This window comes from Coregonus lavaretus (assembly GCF_964263955.1).
Source record: "Coregonus lavaretus genome assembly, chromosome: 7".
Taxonomy (NCBI): Eukaryota; Metazoa; Chordata; class Actinopteri; order Salmoniformes; family Salmonidae; genus Coregonus; species Coregonus lavaretus.
In genome coordinates this window covers 40245764-40272095 of record NC_139994.1, presented here as the reverse complement: position 1 = coordinate 40272095, position 26332 = coordinate 40245764, and the positions used below count along the sequence as shown (strand labels likewise).

The 26332-nt window shown below is 42.3% G+C and overlaps 2 protein-coding genes across 6 annotated transcripts in view; both read right to left on the bottom strand.

The window, feature by feature from the left end:
• LOC311132716 (serine/threonine-protein kinase MARK2-like) overlaps positions 1 to 22681 on the bottom strand; it is a 134981-nt gene extending 112300 nt beyond the window's left edge. The window contains exon 1 of the mRNA XM_084165994.1: positions 21543 to 22681. Within this exon, the coding sequence (XP_084022120.1) occupies positions 21543 to 21596 (54 nt within the window). The 5' untranslated portion in view covers positions 21597 to 22681. The remainder of the gene's footprint in view (positions 1 to 21542) is intronic.
• On the bottom strand, positions 8089 to 23335 carry LOC311132718 (uncharacterized protein). 5 transcript variants are annotated; one of them, XM_084166000.1, is made up of 5 exons: positions 23064 to 23335; positions 9906 to 10493; positions 9687 to 9794; positions 9301 to 9452; positions 8089 to 9225 (listed from the first exon to the last, which is right to left on the bottom strand). In XM_084166000.1, the coding sequence occupies exons 2-4, from the start codon at positions 9999 to 10001 to the stop codon at positions 9354 to 9356; spliced, it is 303 nt and encodes a 100-aa protein (XP_084022126.1). In that variant the 5' UTR covers positions 10002 to 10493; positions 23064 to 23335; the 3' UTR covers positions 8089 to 9225; positions 9301 to 9353. The 5 variants fall into 5 exon arrangements, 4 of the variants coding, with proteins under 4 accessions (XP_084022126.1, XP_084022128.1, XP_084022125.1 ...); XM_084166002.1 differs by lacking the exon at positions 23064 to 23335 and having other exon boundaries at positions 9906 to 10008; positions 10427 to 17887; XM_084165999.1 differs by lacking the exon at positions 23064 to 23335 and adding an exon at positions 10781 to 17887.
• Positions 23336 to 26332: the final 2997 nt, after the last annotated feature.

Sequence of the window (26332 nt, the reverse complement as noted above, 5' to 3'; positions counted from 1 at the left end):
ACACCTGTCCACAGAAGCAATCAATCAGATTCCAAACTCTCCACCATGGCCAAACCAAAGAGCTCTCCAAGGATGTCAGGACAAGATTGTAGACCTACACAAGGCTGGAATGGCCTACAAGACCATCGCCAAGCAGCTTGGTGAGGTGGTGACAACAGTTGGTGCGATTATTCGCAAATGGAAGAAACAAAAAATAACTGTCAATCTCCCTCGGCCTGGGGCTCCATGCAAGATCTCACCTCGTGGAGTTGCAATGATCATGAGAACGGTGAGGAATCAGCCCAGAACTACACGGGAGGATCTTGTCAATGATCTCAAGGCAGCTGGGACCATAGTCACCAAGAAAACAATTGGTAACACACTATGCCATGAAGGACTGAAATCCTGCAGCGCCCGCAACGTCCCCCTGCTCAAGAAAGCACATATACAGGCCCGTCTGAAGTTTGCCAATGAACATCTGAATGATTCAGAGGAGAACTGGGTGAAAGTGTTGTGGTCAGATGAGACCAAAATTGAGCTCTTTGGCATCAACTCAACTCGCCGTGTTTGGAGGAGGAGGAATGCTGCCTATGACCCCAAGAACACCATCCACACCGTCAAACATGGAGGTGGAAACATTATGCTTTGGGGGTGTTTTTCTGCCAAGGGGACAGGACAACTTCACCGCATCAAAGGGACGATTGACGGGGCCATGTACCGTCAAATCTTGGGTGAGAACCTCCTTCCCTCAGCCAGGGCATTGAAAATGGGTCGTGGATGGGTATTCCAGCATGACAATGACCCAAAACACACGGCCGAGGCAACAAAGGAGTGGCTCAAGAAGAGGCACATTAAGGTCCTGGAGTGGCCTAGCCAGTCTCCAGACCTTAATCCCATAGAAAATCTGTGGAGGGAGCTGAAGGTTCGAGTTGCCAAACGTCAGCCTCGAAACCTTAATGACTTGGAGATGATCTGCAAAGAGGAGTGGGACAAAATCCCTCCTGAGATGTGTGCAAACCTGGTGGCCAACTACAAGAAACGTCTGACCTCTGTGATTGCCAACAAGGGTTTTGCTACCAAGTACTAAGTCATGTTTTGCAGAGGGGTCAAATATTTACTTCCCTCATTAAAATGCAAATCAATTCATAACATTTTTGACATGCGTTCTTCTGGAGTTTTTGTTGTTATTCTGTCTCTCACTGTTCAAATAAACCTACCATTAAAATTATAGACTGATCATGTCTTTGTCAGTGGGCAAACGTACAAAAATTAGCAGGGGATCAAATACTTTTTTCCCTCACTGTAAATGTCAGTATTCAGCTACAGCCAGCATATTTATGTGAGGATGCATAAATTATTTTCTTTAGCTAGCCGTGTAGCCTACAGTGGGGAAAAAAAGTATTTAGTCAGCCACCAATTGTGCAAGTTCTCCCACTTAAAAAGATGAGAGAGGCCTGTAATTTTCATCATAGGTACATGTCAACTATGACAGACAAAATGAGGAAAAAAAATCCAGGATAATCACATTGTAGGATTTTTAATGAATTTATTTGCAAATTATGGTGGAAAATAAGTATTTGGTCAATAACAAAAGTTTATCAATATTTTGTTATATACCCTTTGTTGGCAATGACACAGGTCAAACGTTTTCTGTAAGTCTTCACAAGGTTTTCACACACTGTTGCTGGTATTTTGGCCCATTCTTCCATGCAGATCTCCTCTAGAGCAGTGATGTTTTGGGGCTGTCGCTGGGCAACACAGACTTTCAACTCCCTCCAAAGATTTTCTATGGGGCTGAGATCTGGAGACTGGCTAGGCCACTCCAGGACCTTGAAATGCTTCTTACGAAGCCACTCCTTCGTTGCCCGGGCGGTGTGTTTGGGATCATTGTCATGCTGAAAGACCCAGCCACGTTTCATCTTCAATGCCCTTGCTGATGGAAGGAGGTTTTCACTCAAAATCTCACGATACATGGCACCATTCATTCTTTCCTTTACACGGATCAGTCGTCCTGGTCCCTTTGCAGAAAAACAGCCCCAAAGCATGATGGTTTCCACCCCCATGCTTCACAGTAGGTATGGTGTTCTTTGGATGCAACTCAGCATTCTTTGTCCTCCAAACACGACGAGTTGAGTTTTTACCAAAAAGTTCTATTTTGGTTTCATCTGACCATATGACATTCTCCCAGTCCTCTTCTGGATCATCCAAATGCACTCTAGCAAACTTCAGACGGGCCTGGACATGTACTGGCTTAAGCAGGGGGACACGTCTGGCACTGCAGGATTTGAGTCCCTGGCGGCGTAGTGTGTTACTGATGGTAGGCTTTGTTACTTTGGTCCCAGCTCTCTGCAGGTCATTCACTAGGTCCCCCCGTGTGGTTCTGGGATTTTTGATCATTTTGACCGCACGGGGTGAGATCTTGCGTGGAGCCCCAGATCGAGGGAGATTATCAGTGGTCTTGTATGTCTTCCATTTCCTAATAATTGCTCCCACAGTTGATTTCTTCAAACCAAGCTGCTTACCTATTGCAGATTCAGTCTTCCCAGCCTGGTGCAGGTCTACAATTTTGTTTCTGGTGTCCTTTGACAGCTCTTTGGTCTTGGCCATATTGGAGTTTGGAGTGTGACTGTTTGAGGTTGTGGACAGGTGTCTTTTATGCTGATAACAAGTTCAAACAGGTGCCATTAATACAGGTAACGAGTGGAGGACAGAGGAGCCTCTTAAAGAAGAAGTTACAGGTCTGTGAGAGCCAGAAATCTTGCTTGTTTGTAGGTGACCAAATACTTATTTTCCACCATAATTTGCAAATAAATTCATAAAAAATCCTACAATGTGATTTTCTGGAATTTTTTTCCTCAATTTGTCTGTCATAGTTGACGTGTACCTATGATGAAAATTACAGGCCTCTCTCATCTTTTTAAGTGGGAGAACTTGCACAATTGGTGACTGACTAAATACTTTTTTCCCCCACTGTATATACACTGCTAAATTAATGGTATTAAGAATGCATTGAGATAATAATCTGTATTTATTCTCAGAATGAGGAAGGTCATAATATAATTATAGATATTTATACTGTACGTTAATAGAAGTGTACATTCTGACAGTTGTAATGGGTGCTAAAAGTTGAGGGGTTTAATTTTGAGTGATAGGACCAATGTGAATCAATAAGAATTGTCATTCTAAATTTGGTTGAGTTAAGTAATTTGGTTTTCGTTATAATTTATAAGATGACAGTGATAAGTAAATCATTAGTAGATATTAGTATAACTATTTTCAGCATGAATGGTATTCCTTGTACAATTGAGATAACTGTCTTATATAGATATTATAGTTAAAACAGCGATACGTTATGGTAATGTCTTAGGATACACTTTATTTTGAGTAGAAACTTTTGAATCTTACTGTTTGAAACATGAAAGTCAATGTGAAGATTGTGACTGATATCATGAACATGTTGATTATTAAGTTACCGTATTCACATATTAGTCACTATATACATTGGAAGTATTGGGTGGTATTGATAGGGATGTTTAGAGTGGTACATATCTCTGTCGCTAGGCAATAACTTAATTGGTTCCTATTATGGGGTTTGGTATTTGAGACATAGGAATGTTTATGCTATTTTCATTTGATCTGACTTTTGGTTTTAGTTCAGGGGTGTACTGTTTTAACAGGGACTGAAAACAAATTGTTATCCTGTGTATCTCTCCTAAGGCATATTATGGGAACAGAGTCAGGGTTGAACAGAGTTGAATATTGTAACTATTAACAGTCTTGGATTTTCAAGCAATTGGGTCTGAAATGTCACTCATTAGACACTATGCAATTGATAATCGCATAGCATTGGATGCTATTATAGTAGATAAAGGGGGAATGTATGCGATTATAGGGGGAGAATCATGTTGTACATAATTACCATCAGAAGGAAGGTCTTGGGAATTGAACTAAAGCTATGGGAAATATTAGAGACATACAGGAAGGCATTAAGAGTATGAATAGAGATGCAAAGATTGTGGGGGAATATGGTAATTTGAACGCTGTTGAAGCCTTTTCAAGGTTTTTAGTGATAATTCAATAGGAACATGGATGGCAAGACTGAAGTTAATTTTTATTGGGATATATTCATTTGAATATATTATAATTTCCATGTAACTTACAAATTGTCATGAATCAAGGTATTTTCTGGAATGATGTCAAGAGGTTAGGAATTCATTTGTATGTTTTGTTTGTTTGGTTCAATTAATGTTATATTACTGGAATACTTCTTGCAACAACAAAAATAAAGAAAATGGGGGATTGTTATAATGATTTGTGATACAGGATTCATTAATGTATGTAAAACTCATAAGATGTATGTGAGGGAGAGAGGACAAGGCCACGCCAGATGTTGGAAGAAGCAGCTCGGAGAGCATTATATAAACTGAGAGATTTTGTATGGAAGTCATTCAGATGGCAGGAGGCTACGTCCGTACCGCCTGTCATTGAATCCATTATTGTAACCATTAAATAAATGACTGAATCAACTCCCCATATGAGTGTCGACTACTATCTTGCATCCTGAACTTCTCAATACCAGAAACTCATAACACTCGTACAACGCTGTGTACTACTCCCTTCACAGAACAGCACAAACTGGCTCTAACCAAAATAGAAAGAGGAGTGGGAGGCCCCGGTGCACAACTGAGCAAGAGGACAAATACATTAGTGTCTAGTTTGAGAAACAGACGCCTCACAGGTCCTCAACTGGCATATTCATTAAATAGTACCCGCAAAACACCAGTCTCAACATCAACAGTGAAGAGGCGACTCAGGGATGCTGACCTTCTAGGCAGAGTTGCAAAGAAAAAGCCATATCTCAGACTGCCCATCTTGATCTTTTATTTTTATTGGCCAGTCAGACATGGCTTCTTCTTTGCAACTCTGCCTAGAAGGTCAGCATCCCGGAGTCGCCTCTTCACTGTTGTTTTATTGCTTCTTTAATCAGCACAACAGTTTTCAGCTGTGCTAACATAATTGCAAAAGGGTTTTATAATGATCAATTAGCCTTTTAAAATGATAAACTTGGATTAGCAAACACAACGTGCCATTGGAACACAGGACTGATGGTTGCTGATAATGGGCCTATGTACACCTATGTAGATACTGAATGAAAAAATCTGCCGTTTCCAGCTACAACAGCCATTTACAACATTAACAATGTCTACCCTGTATTTCTGATCAATTTGATGTTATTTTTAAATGGACAAAAAAATTGCTTTTCTTTCGTAAACAAGGACATTTCTAAGTGACCCCAAACTTTTGAACGGTAGTGCATGTACAGGAGTAATTGTATTAGAATAAATGTGATGGAGATTGAGAGAACTACATACATATCTGTTGTATTGGATTACGCTATTGACTACAAGTACCAGAATGCCTTGCAAAAAAATAAAACAAAAATGAGAATGCACCAGTGATTATCCTGGATTTCACTGGCAACTTTCTTTTATTGTTTTGTAGAATCTAAAGTGGTGAAATGTAACATGAACAAGTATTATTACTAAAAATAAGCTTTCATCTCACAACCGACGTCCCGAGTCATTACTTTAAAGACAGTTATTTTATATATGAAAAGCATATAGTAAAATACTACATGTCATGCCTCAAAATCGATATCTATCTTAACTCTATATTGTTTAATGTCCTCCGGATTCGAGAAGAAAGATGACGAGTTCAAATGTGAGCCCGTCAGTCTAGCCTTAATTCTAGCACAGCATCCAGCCTAGCTGACGCAATGCCTTTTTCCTGATTTTTGACCACTTTTTTTGCTCTGGCCTCCAACCCACAAGGGTAAAAACTCCAATAACTTTTGAACGGATTATGATATAGACATGAAGTCTGGATCATTGGTTTTCTTAAGAGGAGTATTGGTCAAAATATGTGCTTTTGATTGGACACTATCTGGCATATTTGTTGTACTTTTGGAATTGTTTTATATTAATTTACTAAACTGTACCACCTTCCTGGATATCTATGCTCCTGAAGGTTTCCTACAAGAGGGTAGATCGATACAGTTGCATATCGCAAACGGAAAACACGGGGGAAATGAAAACAAGCATTTCTTATTGGACAAGTTCAGGTAGTCCCTCTCTGATTCAGTTGGTGTTTTCGTCCGATTGGTGCCTAATGAATACGTCCCAGTTGTTGCTGACAATGCTGATCAAGTGTTCTGCAGCTTTGCCCCCAACAGGGAGTAACTCAACACTCCAACAATTCCATTTGAAACGCTTTACTCAGGTCTGTCCGTTACCCATCACATCTCATATAAACATCAAACAGATTTTCTCCCAGGAGTTGGAACCAAAATTATTTTCCAATCGTTTCATTCTGAACAGAAACATTATTTTTTTCATTCCACTGTTGCGACCAGCAAAATAAAGTTCTGAACCTGTTCTAACAAAACAAAAACAAAAGTTTTCTATCGTTCCTTTCTGTTCCTTTTTTTTTTGCAGAGCGGCACCAGAATTAAAATAAAAACACGTATTTTTGCAGTTAATAAATCCAATGTGAAACGTGATAACTATAGTATCCTTAACTAGCATTGAAAAGGTTAATCCATTCTTCTCTAGTAAAAAAATCTCCCTAATCAGTTGAATTTACCACAGGTGGACTCCAATCAAGTTGTAGAAACATCAAGGATGAGCAATGGAAACAGGATGCTCCTGAGCTCAATTTCGAGTCTCATAGCAAAGGGTCTGAATACTTCTGTAATTAAGGTATCAGTTTTACATTTTTAATACATTTGCAAACATTTCTAAAAACCTGTTTTCGCTTTGTCATTATGGGGTAGTGTGTGTACATTGATGAGGATTTTTATTTATTTAATCAATTTAAGAATAAGGCTGTAACATAAAATGTGGATAAAGTGAAGGGGTCTGAATACTTTCCGAACGCACTTTATATCACTTTCGTTGCGGTTCTGATTATGTTCCTCAAAATTGTTTGTTATTTTCCGATTTCCGGTTGTACTCCCTGAACCGGTTCCAACCCCTGCTTCCTCCTTCACGAGTGTCTCCAGTCCAGTCGTCTGTTGTGAAGTTTTTGACTGTGTCCCAAATTGCACTTTATAGTGCACCATTTTTGACCAGGGGGCATAGGGTAGTCGTGCACTTTATAGGGAATAGGGTGCCATTTGTCAAGCATTCTTTAACTATAGCCACTAGTCAGTGAGTTATGTGATGCTGTGGAGGGGTGAGGCGGGGTCAGGGATATCCCTAAACTGGGTTTGTAAGTGAAGGGGCAAGCACACACACAGTGTGTCAGGTCTCAAGACAGGACAAGGTGGCTCCGTACACCTATACCATGTGTTGACACTTAGGACCATGTCAGTGTGTGTGTGTCTGCCTATGTCTTAGTGTGTGTAGGCCTATGTCATAGTGTGTGTCACTACTACAGGGCTCCAGCGTGTCTAACCTGTGAGCTCAGAGTGCCATCTCTAAATAATGCCACAGCCAGAAAGAGAATTACCCAATGTGTCGCCCATCCATTGTGTAGGCTGATACAACGCTTGCTCATTGCATAATTTCCATTGTAGACACCATTAGCCTGTGTCCCAAAAAGGCACCCTATTCCCTATGCTGAGACCGGGCCCTGGTCAAAAGTAGTGCACTATATAGGGAATAGGGTGCCTTTTGGGACACAACCTAAGTCTATCTTATATGCTATTCAGGCTGCCCTGAGAAACAAGCTTAGTGTGGTCAAGCGACACTGAACAAAAATATAAATGCAACATTTTCAAAGATTTTACTGAGTTACAGTTCATATAAGGAATTCAGTCGATTGAAATGAATTCATTAGGCCCTAAATCTATGGATTTCACACGACTGGGCTGGGACGCAGCCATGGGTGGGCATAGGTCCACCCACTGGGGAGCCAGGCCCAGCCAATCAAAACATTTCTGGGATCTTTTATTTCAGCTCATGAAACATGGGACCAACACTTTACATGTTGCGTTTATATTTTTGTTCAGTATAATATGGCGTTTACTATTCTCACTTACACCTTTGTAAAAATCAGCATTCACTTTACCTCAGTCATCGCAGCAACAGCAATCAACAACACGCACACTCTCGGCATATCTATTTATTGTGGCCATCGAGATGTTAGCTATTAAAATCAGATCCAACAATAATATCAGGGGATTAGAAATCCAGGGCTTAAAAACAAAAGGTGTCATTGTACACTGATGATTCATGTTTTCTTTTAAATCCACAACTAGAATCACTCCACAGCCTCAGAGGATCTAGATACATTTTCTAACCTCTCTGGATTACAACCAAATTGTGACAAATGTACTATATTACTACGTATTGGATCAATAAAAAATTTAAAAGTTACATTGCCATGTAGTTTACCAATAAAATGGTCTGATGCTGATGTGGATATACTCGGAATACATATCCCAAAGGAAATAAATGATCTCACTTCAATAAATTATAATAGAAAGTTAGCAAAAATAGATAAGATCTTGCTACCATGGAAAGGTGGGTGCCTGTCAATTTGTGGAAAAATCACCCTGATTAACTCTTTACTATTATCCCAGTTTACCTATTTGCTTATGGTCTTGCCTACAGCTAGCGAACAGTTTTTTAAATTATATGACAATAACACGCACACTCAGAGTGAGAGACACACGTTAAAATTCCATCCAGGAAGGAATACATTATCTGTCTTTGTGTCAATGTTTCCTCTGGAAATGTTGCTAGCTGTGGGGGGAAAGTTAGCGGGGGTACTGAAAAGCTTGGTTCTGGTGACTTTTTAAAAGGAAAAAAAAAATCAAAGAAACCATCTAAAATATAATTTCCACCCCCAGAAATTAGCTCAATAATGTATTGGTAAAATGATTATTACATTTTAGTCATTTTGCAGATGCTCTTATCCAGAGCGACTTACAGTTAGTGAGTGCATACATTTTCATACTGTATACAGGATGCAATTTAAGGTTGAGTGCTGCAGCTATCTAAAGAAACACAACAGAGACCTTTCTGAAATAGAAGTGTATCTTGACAAAACTAACAGAGGAACATTTGACTGAACATGAATTAGAGGCAACTAATTCATGTTCATCACATTCTTCTGGGCTTTTGGAAAAAGATTTCCAACGCCCTCCTGTAATTGAGCTCCTTAATGTGGGGGGTTGATGGAGAGCTGCATGCAGGCAGCTAGATGCTCTCCCTGCAGTCTGTTCCTCAAGTCTGTTTTGACCTGCAATAACATAAATGATAATAAGAGTGGGGAAAGGGACAAAGAGGTTCTACTTTCACATTTAAACGTTCTTACTCATTTCATTGCAGAGAAGTCCCTCTCACAATTAACGGAAGACAATGGTATAGTCAGTGCGATTGCTGCCAGCTGGCTAAGGCAGGGGTAGACTGCCCCCACTCATCAAACTGCGAGGCCAGCTTTGTCATTGCCGTCAGCTGGTCCAACCTCTGAAATACATGAAAAACAAAAAGATGTACAACATTAAAGTAGAGCTAACAGAGAGGTAGTTCAACAGGAAAAAAGTATGGGCAACACTGGCCTAAAATGTTATTTTGAAGAGAACTAGCATGCTGCTAGCACGTTGCTTGTAAGAGGGCCGCTCTTGCAGCACAGCAGCCTCTGGCGCTTGCAAGAACTGCCTGGAGAGGAGGGTCAGGTTAAAAAGGTGTTTATCCTCTCACTAGAGAACGCAGCTTGAGGTCCCAACACACTGAAGGCCCCCAGAATCTCCAGGTGTTGGAACCGCCGGTCTGGGCTGTCCTGGAGGCCAACAAGATATGGATCATGACCTAATTACAGCACAAACAGAAAATAAGTGATTAATAGCTGTGTTTTTCTTATTTATCCAACACACAATGTAACATTGGTTTCATCACAGCATTTGAAAACAAATGTTTTACCTCCTCTCTGAACCGAGCCCAGAACTGCTCCCTGGTCTTCTCCACCAGGCCTCTCCCTCTCCTCGATGTTGAATGCGCCCAGACCCATTGCGTCATCGAGGTCCTGGTGGAGTTGGCTCAGAAATAAAGACATAATGCTGTAGACTAGTACAGACTAAATATGCATTTTTAGCCCTTAGCCTAATTAAAGGAAATTTGACTAACCATGTGGCGTATTAATAGCTACGACTTCAGTCAGTCAATTTTAAAGCAACTTTGGGTCCCATCCGGATTGCCGGTGGTGTGCACTTGGCCTTACTCCTCTCCTTTTCTCTACTCCTCTTTCTCCCCTCTCCTCTGCTCTATTCTATCCCTCATGCATCCCTACCTCACTCCCAGGATTCTGCCTCTTCTCTGTCTAGTAAAGTAAGCCATACACTAGTTTTTAAAACGATAGCTTAAGCTTTTAAAGAGTTACCTAACTAAAGAAAGTTTCATTTAATTCAGGCTGATTTGACATTAGCTAGCTAAGTTAACATTACCTGACACTTGTTCCTGCTCCCCCTTTCTGCTTCGCTGCTGTGGCTGGAAATATTTAAATAAACTAATCTGAGGAGAAAAAAAATCAAAATCGAAGACAGATAAATGTAGCTATCTTGCTTGCACTTGATACAATTCCAAACAAACTAGCTGGCTAACTTGCTAGACTAGTAACGTTAGTTAACCATGTTTCTATCATCAACATACTTGTGGATATTGGATAGCTAATTGCCATTACAATTGTGGCAGCAATATTATAGATCTAAATTATGTTAGTAGAGTTTTTAGGTTATAGCTAGCTTATGTAGTTAACTAGTTGGCTAGCTAACGTTAGTCAAACAAACAAGCTAACATACCTTTCTTGCAGTTTCTCACACAGGAGCACTGAGGTGATTCAAGTGAATTGTGTTTTGCGCCGCAGAGCGTCTGTATCGAGCACTGGTCACTGGCGCGCTGTGTTTGAGTTGCAGGCTGCCTGCCACAGCTCACAGAGCTAAATAACCTTCAGAACTGTGTTGAACCTAGACAGATTATCTATTTACCAAGAACAGCGAATGTGCTTTACAGAACTTTATTTAAACTATGTTTGGTAGAAATAGGATGTTTCTTTTGGTGTGGTGGCAATGATTATGCGGTGGCACAGCGCCACACTTAAAATGAACGCAGACGAAACACTGCTTTGTGTTACACACCCTGGACGCCAAGCTAATCACTGAGGGCTATGATTAAATTTGCAAATCATGTCCCTAGCAACAATGAGAGAAGCAGTGACACACACACACTGTTCATCTGTTTGTATGGCTACTAAAGAACGCCAGATTTTAGTCTGCTAAACCCCTCCATGATCCTACCACTATCATTCCCATTCTCCGGTTGCTTCTCAAATGGCACCCTATTCCCTATATAGTCCACTACTTTTGACAAGAGCCTTATAGGCCCTGGTGAAAAGTAGTGCACTAAAGGAAAAAGGATGCCATTTGGGATGCAAACCTGTGATGTTGAGAAACCAACTTTGTCCCTTCCATACTAAAACGGCTGTGTGGTTTGTTTCAGATGTGGCCAAACGACGACTCAAATTCAAATCTTCCCTCCTTCCTGGATGGAATTTAAATGTGTGTGTGTGCTGAGCGAGTCCATCGGCTGAGCTGACTGTGCAGCTTCGTGTCATTTACAGCCCAGGTCAGGCAGCCAGTGTTCTCTGCAGCTCCAGTCACCTGGGCCAGGTGAGACAGACACCTGTGTGTGTGGAAGTGAGTGACATCACAACAGGGCGAGTCCCACAACACCAGGGAGGCAGAAATCCAAGGTCCAGGGTAGTTTTCAGTGGGCCCCAAATGGAAGAAAACAGACTGAAAAAGGGAAGACTCTTCCTGGACATGTCCAATAAGAAACACTTGTTCTTCTTTTTTGCCGTTTTGAAACGGTATGCACTGATGAATACGATCCAGCTTACTGGTTTAAACTATGAATACATAGGCAAGGGAACTGGAAGGCACAGAAAATACAGCCAACTTTTTATGCAAACTGAAAGTAGCTTGGTGTGTTATTACGGCTGTTATGACAAGCTATAATAATAATGAAGTATTGTCATTTGATTATCTTCATGATTATGACAGATGGATAACTATATGGGGTTTGGCAGTTGGAACAGTGGTAAAGATCAACACTTAGGAATACTGTAAATTGTAGCTACCTCTAGCTAGGCCTATAATTTACATTTTCATCCAACCAATATGGAATAGACAATACAATAACATACAAGTACCCTTAGACCTAGATTACCATTAATTACATAGCTAGTAATTATATTTATATGCCAGTACTGACGGACATGAAATTACAATACGAGACAAAGATACGAGGAGAAAGACAATGTAGTTAGATAGGAAAAGACATGACATAATCTAAACAGAAACCTAAATCGAGTTTCAGGTTTTGAACCCTGAAGTGACTGTATGCGTTGGAAGCCAAGTTACATGATGACCAAACAGGTGCCGCACGTGCGCCTCCATGAGCATGTTGATTTTGTCCATCCCCACCCGGCGTGTTCATGACATGCTGGTTAAAATACCAAAACCAACTGTGAACTAGGGTTGGGCGGTATCCAGATTTTCATATGGTTCTTCTCTCATCCCGGGATTTACGTATTACCGGCTTAGTACACATGGGGGTGCCCCAAAAAAAAATATGCTAAAAAGCCCAGCACAAGTAACAGCGAATTTCCATGGAGGCTGCTAGCTAAATATGCTAAAGAGCACAAACGAAAATAAACTAATTGCAAAGACAGGCAATTCAGCTGTATCGATAACTCATCCAAAAGGCCTTTGACTTCTCAAACACGGCAGAAAGCCAACACTATATGATGCCTCGTCACCTTTTTAATTTCAGCCACTTGCTTAGATAACTCAACCCCTAACTTGCAACTTAATGCAGAATTCTGTGTTTTCTGTGTTCGAACCCACAACCCAGGCGTTGCAAACGCCATGCTCTAACACCTGAGCTACACGGGACAACATTTGTGAAATAGCATTTACTCACCTTTTTATTTTGTTAATTATCATTTACCCACTTATTATTGCATTCACAGCATTGATCAACACTGAAAACGCTAATATTCTTGATCTGATCACGCCTGTCTCTCTGAACAAGTGGAATCATGATTTAGGTATGCTCGTTATGTTTGCCTGCTCCTTGCGGATATGCCTTGATAGTCAGACCAACGCTGGCAAGTAGCGATGCCGCTGGAAATAAGGCCTTTATTTTTTTTATTACCTCCTTTTTCTCCCCAATTTCGATCTTGTCTAATCGCTGCAACTCCCCAACAGACTCGGGAGGCGAAGGTCGAGTCATGCGTCCTCCGAAACATGACCCGCCAAACCGCGCTTCTTAACACCCGCCCACTTAACCAGGAAGCCAGCCACATCAATGTGACTCCCGATCACAGCCGGTTGTGATACAGCCCAGGATCGAACCCGGGTCTGTAGTGATGCCTCTAGCACAGCGATGCAGTGCATTAGACCACTGCGACACTCGGGAGGCCCATAAGGCCATTTTTACACCCCTGGACTCCTGCCGTGTCAACAGACATTCCCCAAATAAAATACTCTCGGCGGATGAGTGTTCAACTGGTAAATAGTCGCTGATACTTCAGTCAGGTGGTTAGCTAGCTACCATTAGTTAGCTCAAGGGCCCTGGCTACTGTTAGTCAGCTAACTAGCTGGCTAGAAGGATGAAGTTATGAGAACTCAACGTTACCTTCTAACAAAATAACTTTACTTTGCAAAGAGTAGTGAGACAGACAGTGGTGAGACAGGCTGCAATGCAGGAGGCAAAGGAGACAGAAAGCAAGCAGAGAGAAAGGTTAGTAGTACAGTGGTTCCCAAACGTGGGGTTGGGGACCATTGTGGGATCCCCTAAGTCTGTAATCTTGTAAAAACACAATTTGTTTCTCTTCAAATGGGTATAGAATATATTTTAGAGTAAGGGCCTTTTACTCTGTTAGAATGCACTTTAATATAACTATGTATTGTGACCCCCTGTGGGACATAACATTTAGTGCAATATAAAGACAATGTAATATTCTCATGTATATAACAAATCTATTTTTAACACTGCTTTACAGAGAGTAGTAAGCCAGACACTGGTGAGGCTGAGGCAGGCTGCAATGCAGGTGACAGATTGGGAACCCCTGTACTAACCTAACTTTTTTGGCCTGCAACCCCATTTTGATATAAAAAAATGTTTCACGCAAACACAACATAAAAAAAAGTATGTATGGTTTGAAGGGAGTGAAATGCATCAAAGGTATTGGGAAGTTCAGAAGATCATCAGGCAATAATTGTGTATGATATTCTGTGTAGAAAATAATATCATAAATAATGATGTTATTTTTCCCACAGTCTGATTTTGTACCTGGTCTTGTCCACTGTTGTAATGAGTTCTGCGCAACTTATCTTTCAGTGATGGGGTCATACTAGTTTGTAACTTTGTTCAAAAGAGACATTTGTAGGAAGAAAACCGAAACCACTATTTCGTACAACCGCAGCTAGCAGCTGCTGGAAGTTTCTGTCGTAAACCCGGTTCTATGAACCAAGCAGGATTATTTATTTTTCTCTCGTGACCCCATTCTCAAAATCAGGCGACCCCACCTGGGGGTGCGACGCCTAGTTTGGGCAACGCTGGGTTAGTAGGTAGTATAGCCTACAAAAAATATTTTGTTGATGAAATAGGCATATGTTTGCCTAATCCATTGAAGTCAGTAAATAAAGGAAGTAGAGTAGTGAGATAGACAGTGATGAGGCAGATGGTGAGGCCGAGGCAGGCTGCAATGCAGGAGGCAAAGGAGACCGAGAGAGATTAAGGCAGCAGACAGAGGCTATCCAAGCATTTGGACAGTTAAGCAACACCTATACTGAAAAAAATTTAAAAAGAGTTCTAAAATTGTCACTGGTTGTTCGTCTAATCTCGATCGCCCACTGGAGTTTATAGTCTACCCACCTCTATTTTTACCACTACATCACTGGTCGGAGTCAACACAGGTGCCTTGGCTAATCAGAGAGAGCTGCACTCAAAAGTAGCAAGCCAGGTGACAGCTGGATGGGATAGTTTCTAGCTAGCTAGCGTTAGCTAGTTGACAAGAAAACTATTTAGTTAGCTAGACACAGTTTAGCTAGGTAACGTTAGCTAGCATTGATTGTTCTACAGTTGCTCCTACTGTATTGGGTTGCACAAAAACAGTCCGCGGGAAGCCAGAAGTTCAATTAAATTTGAACTTACTGTGCCGTTGGGCAAAACAGTTGGTGATTATGACCAGGGAAATTTGAGACAAAATATCGAAAGGAACGTATTATTAATAACCTCTTAGATGTTAAGTCCCCTGTTTTGGGGACCTGCGTGGTTCTGTTACCGGTTGACATTTGCTTATGAATTGATAATAATAATAATAATAATAATAATAATAATAATAATAATACGCCATTTAGCAGACGCTTTTATCCAAAGCGACTTACAGTAATGCATACATAATTTTTTTTTGTGTATGGGTGGTCCCGGGGATCGAACCCACTACCTTGGCGTTACAAGCGCTGTGCTCTACCAGCTGAGCTACAGAGGAACACATCTGTGGTGGCTTGCATTGAGCAGTAGCCCTGATTCTCACAGACACAGGAGTATGTCTCTTATGCCTGTGTGAAATCTGCAGGATGTGAAATCTGACAACACTTGAAGCTGGGATGTCCCTCCTACAATTTCATTCGCTCTTCCGACTGTCCATCAACTCCTTGCTGAACCCTACATCACAGCCACTAACAACGCAGTAGTTTCGTCACTGTAGCACATTCAGAGATTACTTGCAATATATTACTGGCAATCTAAAATAATTAATAGATTTTAAACAAAAAACTGGTTCTGTTTGTCATAGACTGACAAGATTAATATGAGATGAAAGGAGAGTTCCTAACAAGTTCATGAAGTCAAGCTAGAGCTCTGTGAGACGTTCACAGCGATGAGGGCAGACGGTTTGATCAAGAGAAACATTTAGAAAATAATCAAATTTTCTCTAACACTAAACATTAAAATATGTACAGTACCAGTCAAAAGTTTGGACACACCTACTCATTCAAGGGTTTTTCTATTTTTTCCTATTGTTTTACATTGTAATAACCCATATGGAATCATGTAGTAACCATGATGACATCTTTGCACAATCTTGACTTCACATTTACATTTTAGTCATTTAGCAGACACTTATCCAGAGCGACTTACAGATAGTGAGTGCATATATTTTCATACTGGCCCCCCGTGGGAATCGAACCCACAACCCTGGCGTTGCAAACGCCATGCTCTACCAACTGAGCTACACGGGCATTCTCTCAACCAGCTTCATGAGGTAGTCACCTGGAATGTATTTCAATTTACAGGTGTGCCTTCTTAAAAGTTAATTTGTGTAATTTCTTTCCTTCTGAATGCATTTGTAGGAAAATGTATGCACTCACTAACTAAGTCGCTCTGGATAAGAGTGTCTGCTAAATGACTAAAATGTAAATGTAATTTGAGCCAATCAGTTGTGTTGTGACAAGGTTGGGGGGTATACAGAAGATAGCCCTATTTGGTAAAAGACCAAGTCCATATCATGGCAAGAACAGCTCAAATAAGCAAAGAGAAACGACAGTCCATCATTACTTTAAGACACGAAGGTCTGTCAATACGGAAAATGTCAAGAACTTTTCAAGTTTCTTGAAGTGCAGTCTCAAAAACCATCAAGCGCTATAATGAAACTGGCTCGCCAAAGGAATGGAAGACCCAGAGTTACTTCTGCTGCAGAGGATAAGTTCATTAGAGTTACCAGCCTCAAATTGCATTTAACCCTAATTGCTCCTGTAAGTCACTCTGGATAAGAGCATCTGCTAAATGACTAAAATGTACTAAAGGAAACCAATAAGAAGAGACTTGCTTGGGCCAAGAAACACGAGCAATGGACAATAGACCGGTGGAAATGTGTCCTTTAGTCTGGAGTCCAAATTGGAGATTTGTTGTTCCAACCGCCATGGCCTTGTGAGACACAGTGTGGGTGAACGGATGATCTCTGTATGTGTATTTCCCACAGTAAAGCACAGAGGAGGTGGTGTTATGGTGTGGGGGTGCTTTACTGGTGACACTGTGATTTATTTAGAATTCAAGGCAAACTTAACCAGCATGGCTACCACAGCATTCTGCAGCGATACCCATCCCATCTGGTTTGGCCTTAGTGGGACTATCATTTGTTTTTCAACAGGACAATGACCCAACACACCTCCAGGCTGTGTAAGGGCTATTTTACCAAGAAGGAGAGTGATGGAGTGCTGCATCAGATGACCTGGCCTCCACAATCCCCCGATCTCAACCCAATTGAGATGGTTTGGGATGAGTCAGGCGGCAGAGTGAAGGAAAAGCAGCTAACAAGTGCTCAGCATATGTGGGAACTCCTTCAAGACTGTTGAAAAAGCATTCGCAGGTGAAGCTGGTTGAGAGAATGCCAAGCGTGTGCAAAGCTGTCATCAAGGCAAAGGGTGGCTATTTTTAGAATCTGAAATGTAAAAATACATTTAGATTTGTTTAACACTTTTTGGTTACTACATGATTCCATATGGTTATTTCATAGTTTTGATGTCTTCACTATTATGCAACAATGTAGAAAATATTTAAAATAAAGAAAAACCCTTGAATGAGTATGTGTCCAAACTTTTGACTGGTACTGTATTTTACAGTTATGAGGAAGGTGAAATATGATAGTTATTATATACTTTTATTATACTATATTTAGAAAGCATATCAGTCATTTCAAGCCTTATTCATATAGTTTTGCTGAATAGGACATACATAAAATATTTCATATTTTCATCATAATTGTACTGTGTACTTGAGCTTGTGTCCTCAAGTGATTACGCCTCAGCAATTTATAACTACAGTGAGGGAAAAAAGTATTTGATTCCCTGCTGATTTTGTACGTTTGCCCACTGACAAAGAAATGATCAGTCTATAATTTTAATGGTAGGTTTATTTGAACAGTGAGAGACAGAATAACAACAAAATAATCCAGAAAAACGCATGTCAAAAATGTTATAAATTGATTTGCATTTTAATGAGGGAAATAAGTATTTGACCCCCTCTCAATCAGAAATATTTCTGGCTCCTAGGTGTCTTTTATACAGGTAACGAGCTGAGATTAGGAGCACACTCTTAAAGGGAGTGCTCCTAATCTCAGTTTGTTACCTGAATAAAAGACACCTGTCCACAGAAGCAATCAATCAGATTCCAAACTCTCCACCATGGCCAAGACCAAAGAGCTCTCCAAGGAGGTCAGGGACAAGACCATCGCCAAGCAGCTTGGTGAGAAGGTGACAACAGTTGGTGTGATTATTCGCAAATGGAAGAAACACAAAATAACTGTCAATCTCACTCGGCCTTGGGCTCCATGCAAGATCTCACCTCGTGGAGTTGCAATGATCATGAGAACGGTGAGGAATCAGCCCAGAACTACACGGGAGTATCTTGTCAATGATCTCAAGGCACTGGGACCATAGTCACCAAGAAAACAATTGGTAACACACTACGCCGTGAAGGACTGAAATCCTGCAGCGCACGCAAGGTCCCCCTGCTCAAGAAAGCACATATACAGGCCCGTCTGAAGTTTGCCAATGAACATCTGAATGATTCAGAGGAAAACTGGGTGAAAGTGTTGTGGTCAGATGAGACCAAAATCGAGCTCTTTGGCATCAACTCAACTCGCCATGTTTGGAGGCATGTTTGGAGGAGGAGGAATGCTGCCTATGACCCCAAGAACACCCTCCCCACCGTCAAACATGGAGGTGGAAACATTATGCTTTGGGGGTGTTTTTCTGCTAAGGGGACCGGACAACTTCACCGCATCAAAGGGACGATGGACGGGGCCATGTACCGTCAAATCTTGGGTGAGAAACTCTTTCCCTCAGCCAGGGCATTGAAAATGGGTCGTGGATGGGTATTCCAGCATGACAATGACCCAAAACACACGGCCAAGGCAACAAAGGAGTGGCTCAAGAAGAAGCACATTAAGGTCCTGGAGTGGCCTAACCAGTCTCCAGACCTTAATCCCATAGAAAATCTGTGGAGGGAACTGAAGGTTTGAGTTGCCAAACGTCAGCCTCGAAACCTTAATGACTTGGAGAAGATCTGCAAAGAGGAGTGGGACGAAAGGTACACTTAAACTGTGAGAGACGGAATCTAAAACAAAAATCCAGAAAATCACATTGTATGATTTTTAAGTAATTCATTTGCATTTTATTGCATGACATAAGTATTTGATCACCTACCAACCAGTAAGAATTCCGGCTCTCACAGACTGTTAGTTTTTATTTAAGAAGCACTCCTGTTCTCCACTCATTACCTGTATTAACTGCACCTGTTTGAACTCGTTACCTGTATAAAAGACACCTGTCCACACACTCAATCAAACAGACTCCAACCTCTCCACAATGGCCAAGACCAGAGAGCTGTGTAAGGACATCAGGGATAAAATTGTAGACCTGCACAAGGCTGGGATGGGCTACAGGACAATAGGCAAGCAGCTTGGTGAGAAGGCAACAACTGTTGGCGCAATTATTAGAAAATGGAAGAAGTTCAAGATGACGGTCAATCACCCTCGGTCTGGGGCTCCATGCAAGATCTCACCTCGTGGGGCATCAATGATCATGAGGAAGGTGAGGGATCAGCCCAGAACTACACGGCAGGACCTGGTCAATGACCTGAAGAGAGCTGGGACCACAGTCTCAAAGAAAACCATTAGTAACACACTACGCCGTCATGGATTAAAATCCTGCAGCGCACGCAAGGTCCCCCTGCTCAAGCCAGCGCATGTCCAGGCCCGTCTGAAGTTTGCCAATGACCATCTGGATGATCCAGAGGAGGAATGGGAGAAGGTCATGTGGTCTGATGAGACAAAAATAGAGCTTTTTGGTCTAAACTCCACTCGCCGTGTTTGGAGGAAGGCGGGAGCTGAAAGTCCGTATTGCCCAGCGACAGCCCCGAAACTTGAAAGATCTGGAGAAGGTCTGTATGGAGGAGTGGGCCAAAATCCCTGCTGCAGTGTGTGCAAACCTGGTCAAGACCTACAGGAAACGTATGATCTGTCACGAACGTCTACTAAGTGAGTGGACCAAGGCGCAGCGTGCGATACGAACATGACTTTATTAAATTAAAGTACTCAATACAAAACAACAAACAATGACGAATCCTGAAGTCCTCAGTTACAATGACTGATACGGAACAAAAACCCACAACACTAAGGTGAACACTGACAGTTTAAATATGGCTCCCAATCAGAGATAACGAGCCGACAGCTGACACTCGTTACCACTGATTGGGAGTCACACGACCAAACAAGGAAACACAACCAAATACAACACAACCAATACCAAACACAACCAAATGAACACACCCTGGCTCAAAATACACAGTCCCGGAGCCAGAGCGTGACAGTACCCCCCCCTAAAGGCGCGGACTCCGACCGCGCCTGCACCCCAAATAGGGGAGGGCTGGGTGGGTGTTGCTCCTCGGAGGCGGCTCCGGCTCCGGGCTTGACCACCACCCTACTACAATCCCCCCGTAGTGCCCCCAGTCCGATCTGACCCAGTTAGCTGGACCTCTGTAGCTCAATTGGTAGAGCATGGCGCTTGTAACGCCAGGGTAGTGGGTTCGATCCCTGGGACCACCCATACATAAAAATGTATGCGCACATGACTGTAAGTCGCTTTGGATAAAAGCGTCTGCTAAATTGCATATATTATTATTATAGGAGTGGGACAAAATCCCTCCTGAGATGTGTACAAACCTGGTGGCCAACTACAAGAAAAGTCTGACCTCTGTGATTGTCAACAAGGGTTTTGCCACCAAGTACTAAGTCATGTTTTGCAGAGGGGTCAAATAATTATTTCCCTCAATTTTTGTTGTTATTCCGTCTCTCACTGTTCAAATAAACCTACCATTAAATGTATAGACTGATCATGTCTTTGTCAGTGGGCAAACGTACAAAATCAGCTGGGGATCAAATACTTTTTTCACTTACTGTAGTTTTACCAGAAAGGTGAGACTTTAACCTTTCTTGGAGTATGCAGCATTACTAGTTATTGTTTACGGCCCTCTCATGATACATAATTACTTTTGGGGATTATGTATATTACGTTTTCGATTACATTTATTAAAACAAATTTAAACAGACTCCAAATATGGGTATGTTGTAGACCCACTTCCTCCCTGCTTACCTCATGTCAAAATAGAAGTCAACAACAAGTTCCTCCTTTTTTGTCCACATATGGACTTTTATTTTGACATGAGGTAAGCAGAGAGGAAGTGGGCCTGACCACGTTTGGGAAGTCTGTTTAACAATATTTGTCTAAAATTCCCACTGTCATAATGACCAAACGTCCTGCCCAATAAATTGAAATTGAGTGTTATTTAACTTCTGGCTTCCCGCAAACTGTTTTTGTGGAACCCAATACAATAGGGACCAATGCTAGAGTAACATGAATTAACTATGCAAATACAACCGGGTTGCTAAAAGCACCTAGATATGATTGTTGTAGCTAGCATTTGCAAAAATCTTACCTGGCCACCAGACGAATTTTCAATAACGGCCAACAATGGCGTCCTGGTCGACATTTTCGGTGATTTTGAAAAAAATAGGGCTCAGGAGAAAAACAGATACAAATCCTTTCAGGGTCGTGTGTTTATTTAGCAGTGGTAAAAACCGACGTGCGTCCAAGTTGGAAAATGTTCCGTAGCTAGCCACACAGTCTGTGTGATCAACAAGTTGATTACTAAATTAGCTCGCCAGCCAGCTAGCTTACAAGTACGTGTCCCATGTCACCAAATGAAAAAATAGAGGGTCCAAAGTTGTTCAGCCGTTTGAACTCACTGGGTAAAGTTAATGATAAAAAATGTTTGCCGACAGCATAAATTAGGTTTCTACCTAATTAGCTAGCTAACGTTAGCAAATATGTATCATGTCTAGCTAGTTAACGTTAATAAATAGTTACGTTTTAGACAAGGTCCAACTAGTATGCTAACGTTGGCTATCGGCTACATTTGAAAAAGCACAAATTCTAGGCTAATGTTATCAATGGCAAGGCTAACGTTAGCTAATAAACTCGCTAGACAGCTAGCAGTCATTGAAGGAAAAGATAGCTCAAATCTCGCTCTCAGGAATGGAAGTGTTATTCAAATCCGAGGACTAAATCTTCAAGCCAAGTAGCTCACGTTAGCCCCTCGCTCCGCCGATACCTTCGTTGACGTTGTATTAAAAAAACTAAGCTTTCCGGATAGCTAGCTATCCAACATTGATAAAATAAACACCACAACGTCGTTATCCTCCAATTCCCATAGTTAACTAAAACATGACCACCTTTCCTAAAAAGGTAACTAGTGCAAAAATAAAAACGCTGTTGTTGATTAATGTTAGCCCATGTACTGTATTGTAGATTCCGGCTTTCGGGCTGGAGCCTGCTAGCCTAGATAGCTAATCCTGTAACGTTACCTCCGCAACTGAACGATCCACAGCACACAACTCAAAATCCACGGAAATCACCTCCCGTCTTCCCGATTGCGTGATTCGAATAAGGTCGTTTCAAATGCTGCACTGCAGTCCCGCTGTCCGGACTTTACGTACAGTGTTTATTTCCGTGAGAGCGCCTCGGAATAAATGTTTCAATTGTCAAATCCATTATTAGCAAAAGTATTCTTGCATTCTCTCTCTCTCTCTCTATCTCTCTCTCGCTGGGGGGGGGGGGGGGGGGGGCGTGACACCGGAACAAGCGCGAGGGAATATGGCCGCTTTAACCAGTATCCACTTGGTAACAAAGCCACAATGCCTATATCGTAAAAATTCATGAAAGCAAAATGTGCTTTTTTTGTGTTAATTGAACCCTTAACATACTACCCAGACCGCGCCTATGTTGATTTTGTCCCCCCACACCAGACGCAGGTTGAAATATCACAATAAACTCTGAACCAATTCTATTAATTTGCGGACAGGTCGAAAAGCATTAAACATGTATGGCAATTTAGCTAGCTAGCTTGCTGTTGTTAGCTAATTTATCCTGGGATATAAACATTTGGTTGTTATTTTACCTGAAAAGGTCCTCTACTCCGACAATGAATCCACAGATAAAACGGTAAAAGTTTGTTTTCCAGTAATCTCTCCTCCAGACTTCTTCTTCTTCTTTGGACTTTATATGGCGGTTGGCAACCAACTTTATGGTGCATTACCACAACCAACTGGACTGGAGCGTATACCTCAGTTCATCTTTCAATCACCATGTCGGTAGATGCTCCTTAAAACCAATGAGGAGAGGCAGGACTTGCAGCGCGTTGAGCCTCACAAATAGAACCGAGTTCGTAGCCCCTGGCCACGCAGACGCTCGTTGACGCGTGTGAGCAGTGTGTGTGTGCGCGCATCCGCGCAAGTTTTCTTCTTCTTCGATGAGGTTTAACGGCGGTTGGCATCAAATTTGTTGCATTACCGCCACCTACTAGACTTGTGTACAACTCCCTTATATTTTGCTTGAAAAATAAAATAAAATAAAGAAATACCCTACCATCTAACACTACACTCACAAATTCAAAATTATTATTAATAATTAACACCACCCCACCCCACTCCACTCCACTATTTAAATATATTCATTCCTGCCTCATGCCCTCAACCTGAGATGATGAAACATCACCACTTAACACTCCCTGTAACTCTTCTGATGTCAAGTCTCTCACACCCAAATACCTCTTTGCAGCTGCCACCACAACCTCAATTTTCTTAGACTTACGTTCCATCCCTGCAGTACAATTAATAACCATTGCTATAAATGCTAAAAATCCAATCTTACTGAAACATATATCACTTGTTGTCCTATCCCTCTGCATTTGTACATCTCTACTACTCTCACCACTCCTCCCCCTTGATCCATCTTCCTCTACTTTCTTCACTGCCTCAGCATATGACAACTTCTTCAGTACTCTTACCCTGGAAACCTCAACCTGCCTCTCTCGCACAGGACAATTCTGATCCCCAGCCCCATGGGCACCCCTACATTTAGCACATACCACTACTTTCCCCAATGCTACACATTCCTTTGTCTCATGCTCTTCTGCACACTTCTCACACCTTGGAACCTCCCTCCTACACACTGCTGCCACATGCCCATAAGTTTGACACCTGTAACATCGTAATGTATTCGGCACATAAGCTCGTACAGGATAACTTATATACCCTAACTTCACTTTATCAGGCAAAGACTCAACTTCAAAACTCAAAAGAACAGCCAATGACTCCTGTTTCGCCACTCTCGCCCCCCTGTTTGTGTCGCACCAAACGACGAGCATCACACACACCAGGAATCTTCCCCTTCAGTTGGTCAACTTTTACATTTACTGCTACCCCAGTAATCACTCCTTTCAATGGCGCCCTTTTCTTGAGAGCGAAACAATTCACCTTTCTTTCCCCCATTTGTCAAATCTGAGCGCCTTCTCCCTCTGACCAACAGAAAGACAAACAATTATCACTAGACCACTTCTGGTTACCCTCACCGATTCCACTTTACCCAACGCTCTTTTCACCCATCTTGAAACCACAAATGTATCAGCCAAAAGGCAAGGCTCCACTTTTTCCAAAAACTTCACTCCTACTGTCACAGACTCATCTTCATCCTGACCCTCTGTGCAATCCTCGGGTTCCTATAATAATAATAATAATAAGCCATTTAGCAGACGCTTTTATCCAAAGCGACTTACAGTCATGCGTGCATAACTTTTTTTGTGTATGGGTGGTCCCGAGGATCGAACCTACTACCTTGGCGTTACAAGCGCCGTGCTCTACCAGCTGAGCTACAAAGGACCAGTACTTCACCACACCTTCCACCTCCGATATTTCACCCTCATTCACTTCCATTTCTCCTCCTGTCTTCAGCTCACTTTGCTTACATTTCCTACTATTCTTCTTTAACAAACCTTCTCCCATTTTCCCGCCATTTTTAACAGACTCAAGCTCACAGTCTTCCTCCCTCTCTCTCTTAGACCTCCTCTGCCTCTCTTTTTCCCTCCATTCCTCCTCCGTCATCCAGGTATACGTTTCCTTATGATAATACTGCACTTCTCCTGACATACATCTGTTTCTTGCTCTCCCAAGGGACTCCATTTACCTTCCTACTCTCCCTTTCTAAACTTATTCATAGCGCTTTCGATAAAATATGAGCAATAAACTTCGGTCCTTCTTCGCTACCTGGGCGTCCTTTACTCGAGCTCTCCGCACCAAACTCACACCTCCGTCCCAATCCGCGCCGGGCACACTTTGGCTTTGATTCTTGGGACGACTTCGTGTGGGTGCAATGATTGAATAACATGTATGTATACATTTATTTTGCAACGCTCGCACACCATGCCATGGTGCCAGGACCGGCTGATAACCTAGTACACACTGAAAGGGAGACAGGTCAGTGGAGGAGTGGCGGAGGGAATTTTGTGCCATCTCTGCCCAGGGGATGTAAACTGACCAATCCCCCGGCCGGTCCTGGCAATATGACCTAAGAAACCTACCCACATCCTGGTTTACTCTCTCCACCTGCCCATTATTCTCGGGCTGAAACCCTGAGGTCAGGCTGATTGAGACCCCCAGATGGTCCATGAACGCCTTCCAGACCCTTGATGTGAACTGGGGACCCCAATCAGACACTATATCCTCAGGTACCCCGTAGTGCCAGAAGTAAGTGCAAACAGGGCCTCCACAGTCTGTAGGGCTGTAGGGAGACCGGGCAAAGGAATGAGACGACAAGACTTAGAAAACCGATCCACAACGACTAGGATCGTGTTATTCCCTTGTGACAGGGGGAGGTCCGTAACAAAGTCCACCGATAGGTGTGACCACGGCCGTTGTGGAACGGGGAGAGGTTGTAATTTCCCTCTGGGCAGGTGTCTAGGTGCCTTGCACTGAGCGCACACCGAACAGGAGGAAACATAAACCCTCACGTTCTGAGCTAAGGTAGGCCACCAGTACTTCCCACTAAGACAGCGCACTGTCCGACTGATGCCAGGATGACCAGAAGAGGGTGACGTGTGAGCCCAATAGCTCAATCGATCGCGAACATCAGACGGAACGTACACACGACCCACTGGACACTGGGGGGGAGTGGGCTCCATGCGTAACGCCCGCTCGATGTCCGCGTCAACCTCCCATATCACCGGTGCCACCAGACAAGAAGCCGGAAGTATGGGAGTGGGCTCCCTGGACCGCTCCTCTGTGTCATACAGCCGGGACAGAGCGTCTGCCTTAGCATTCTGGGAACCTGGTCTGTAGGATAGGGTGAAATCAAAACGCGTGAAAAACCTTGCCCACCTTGCCTGGCGAGGGT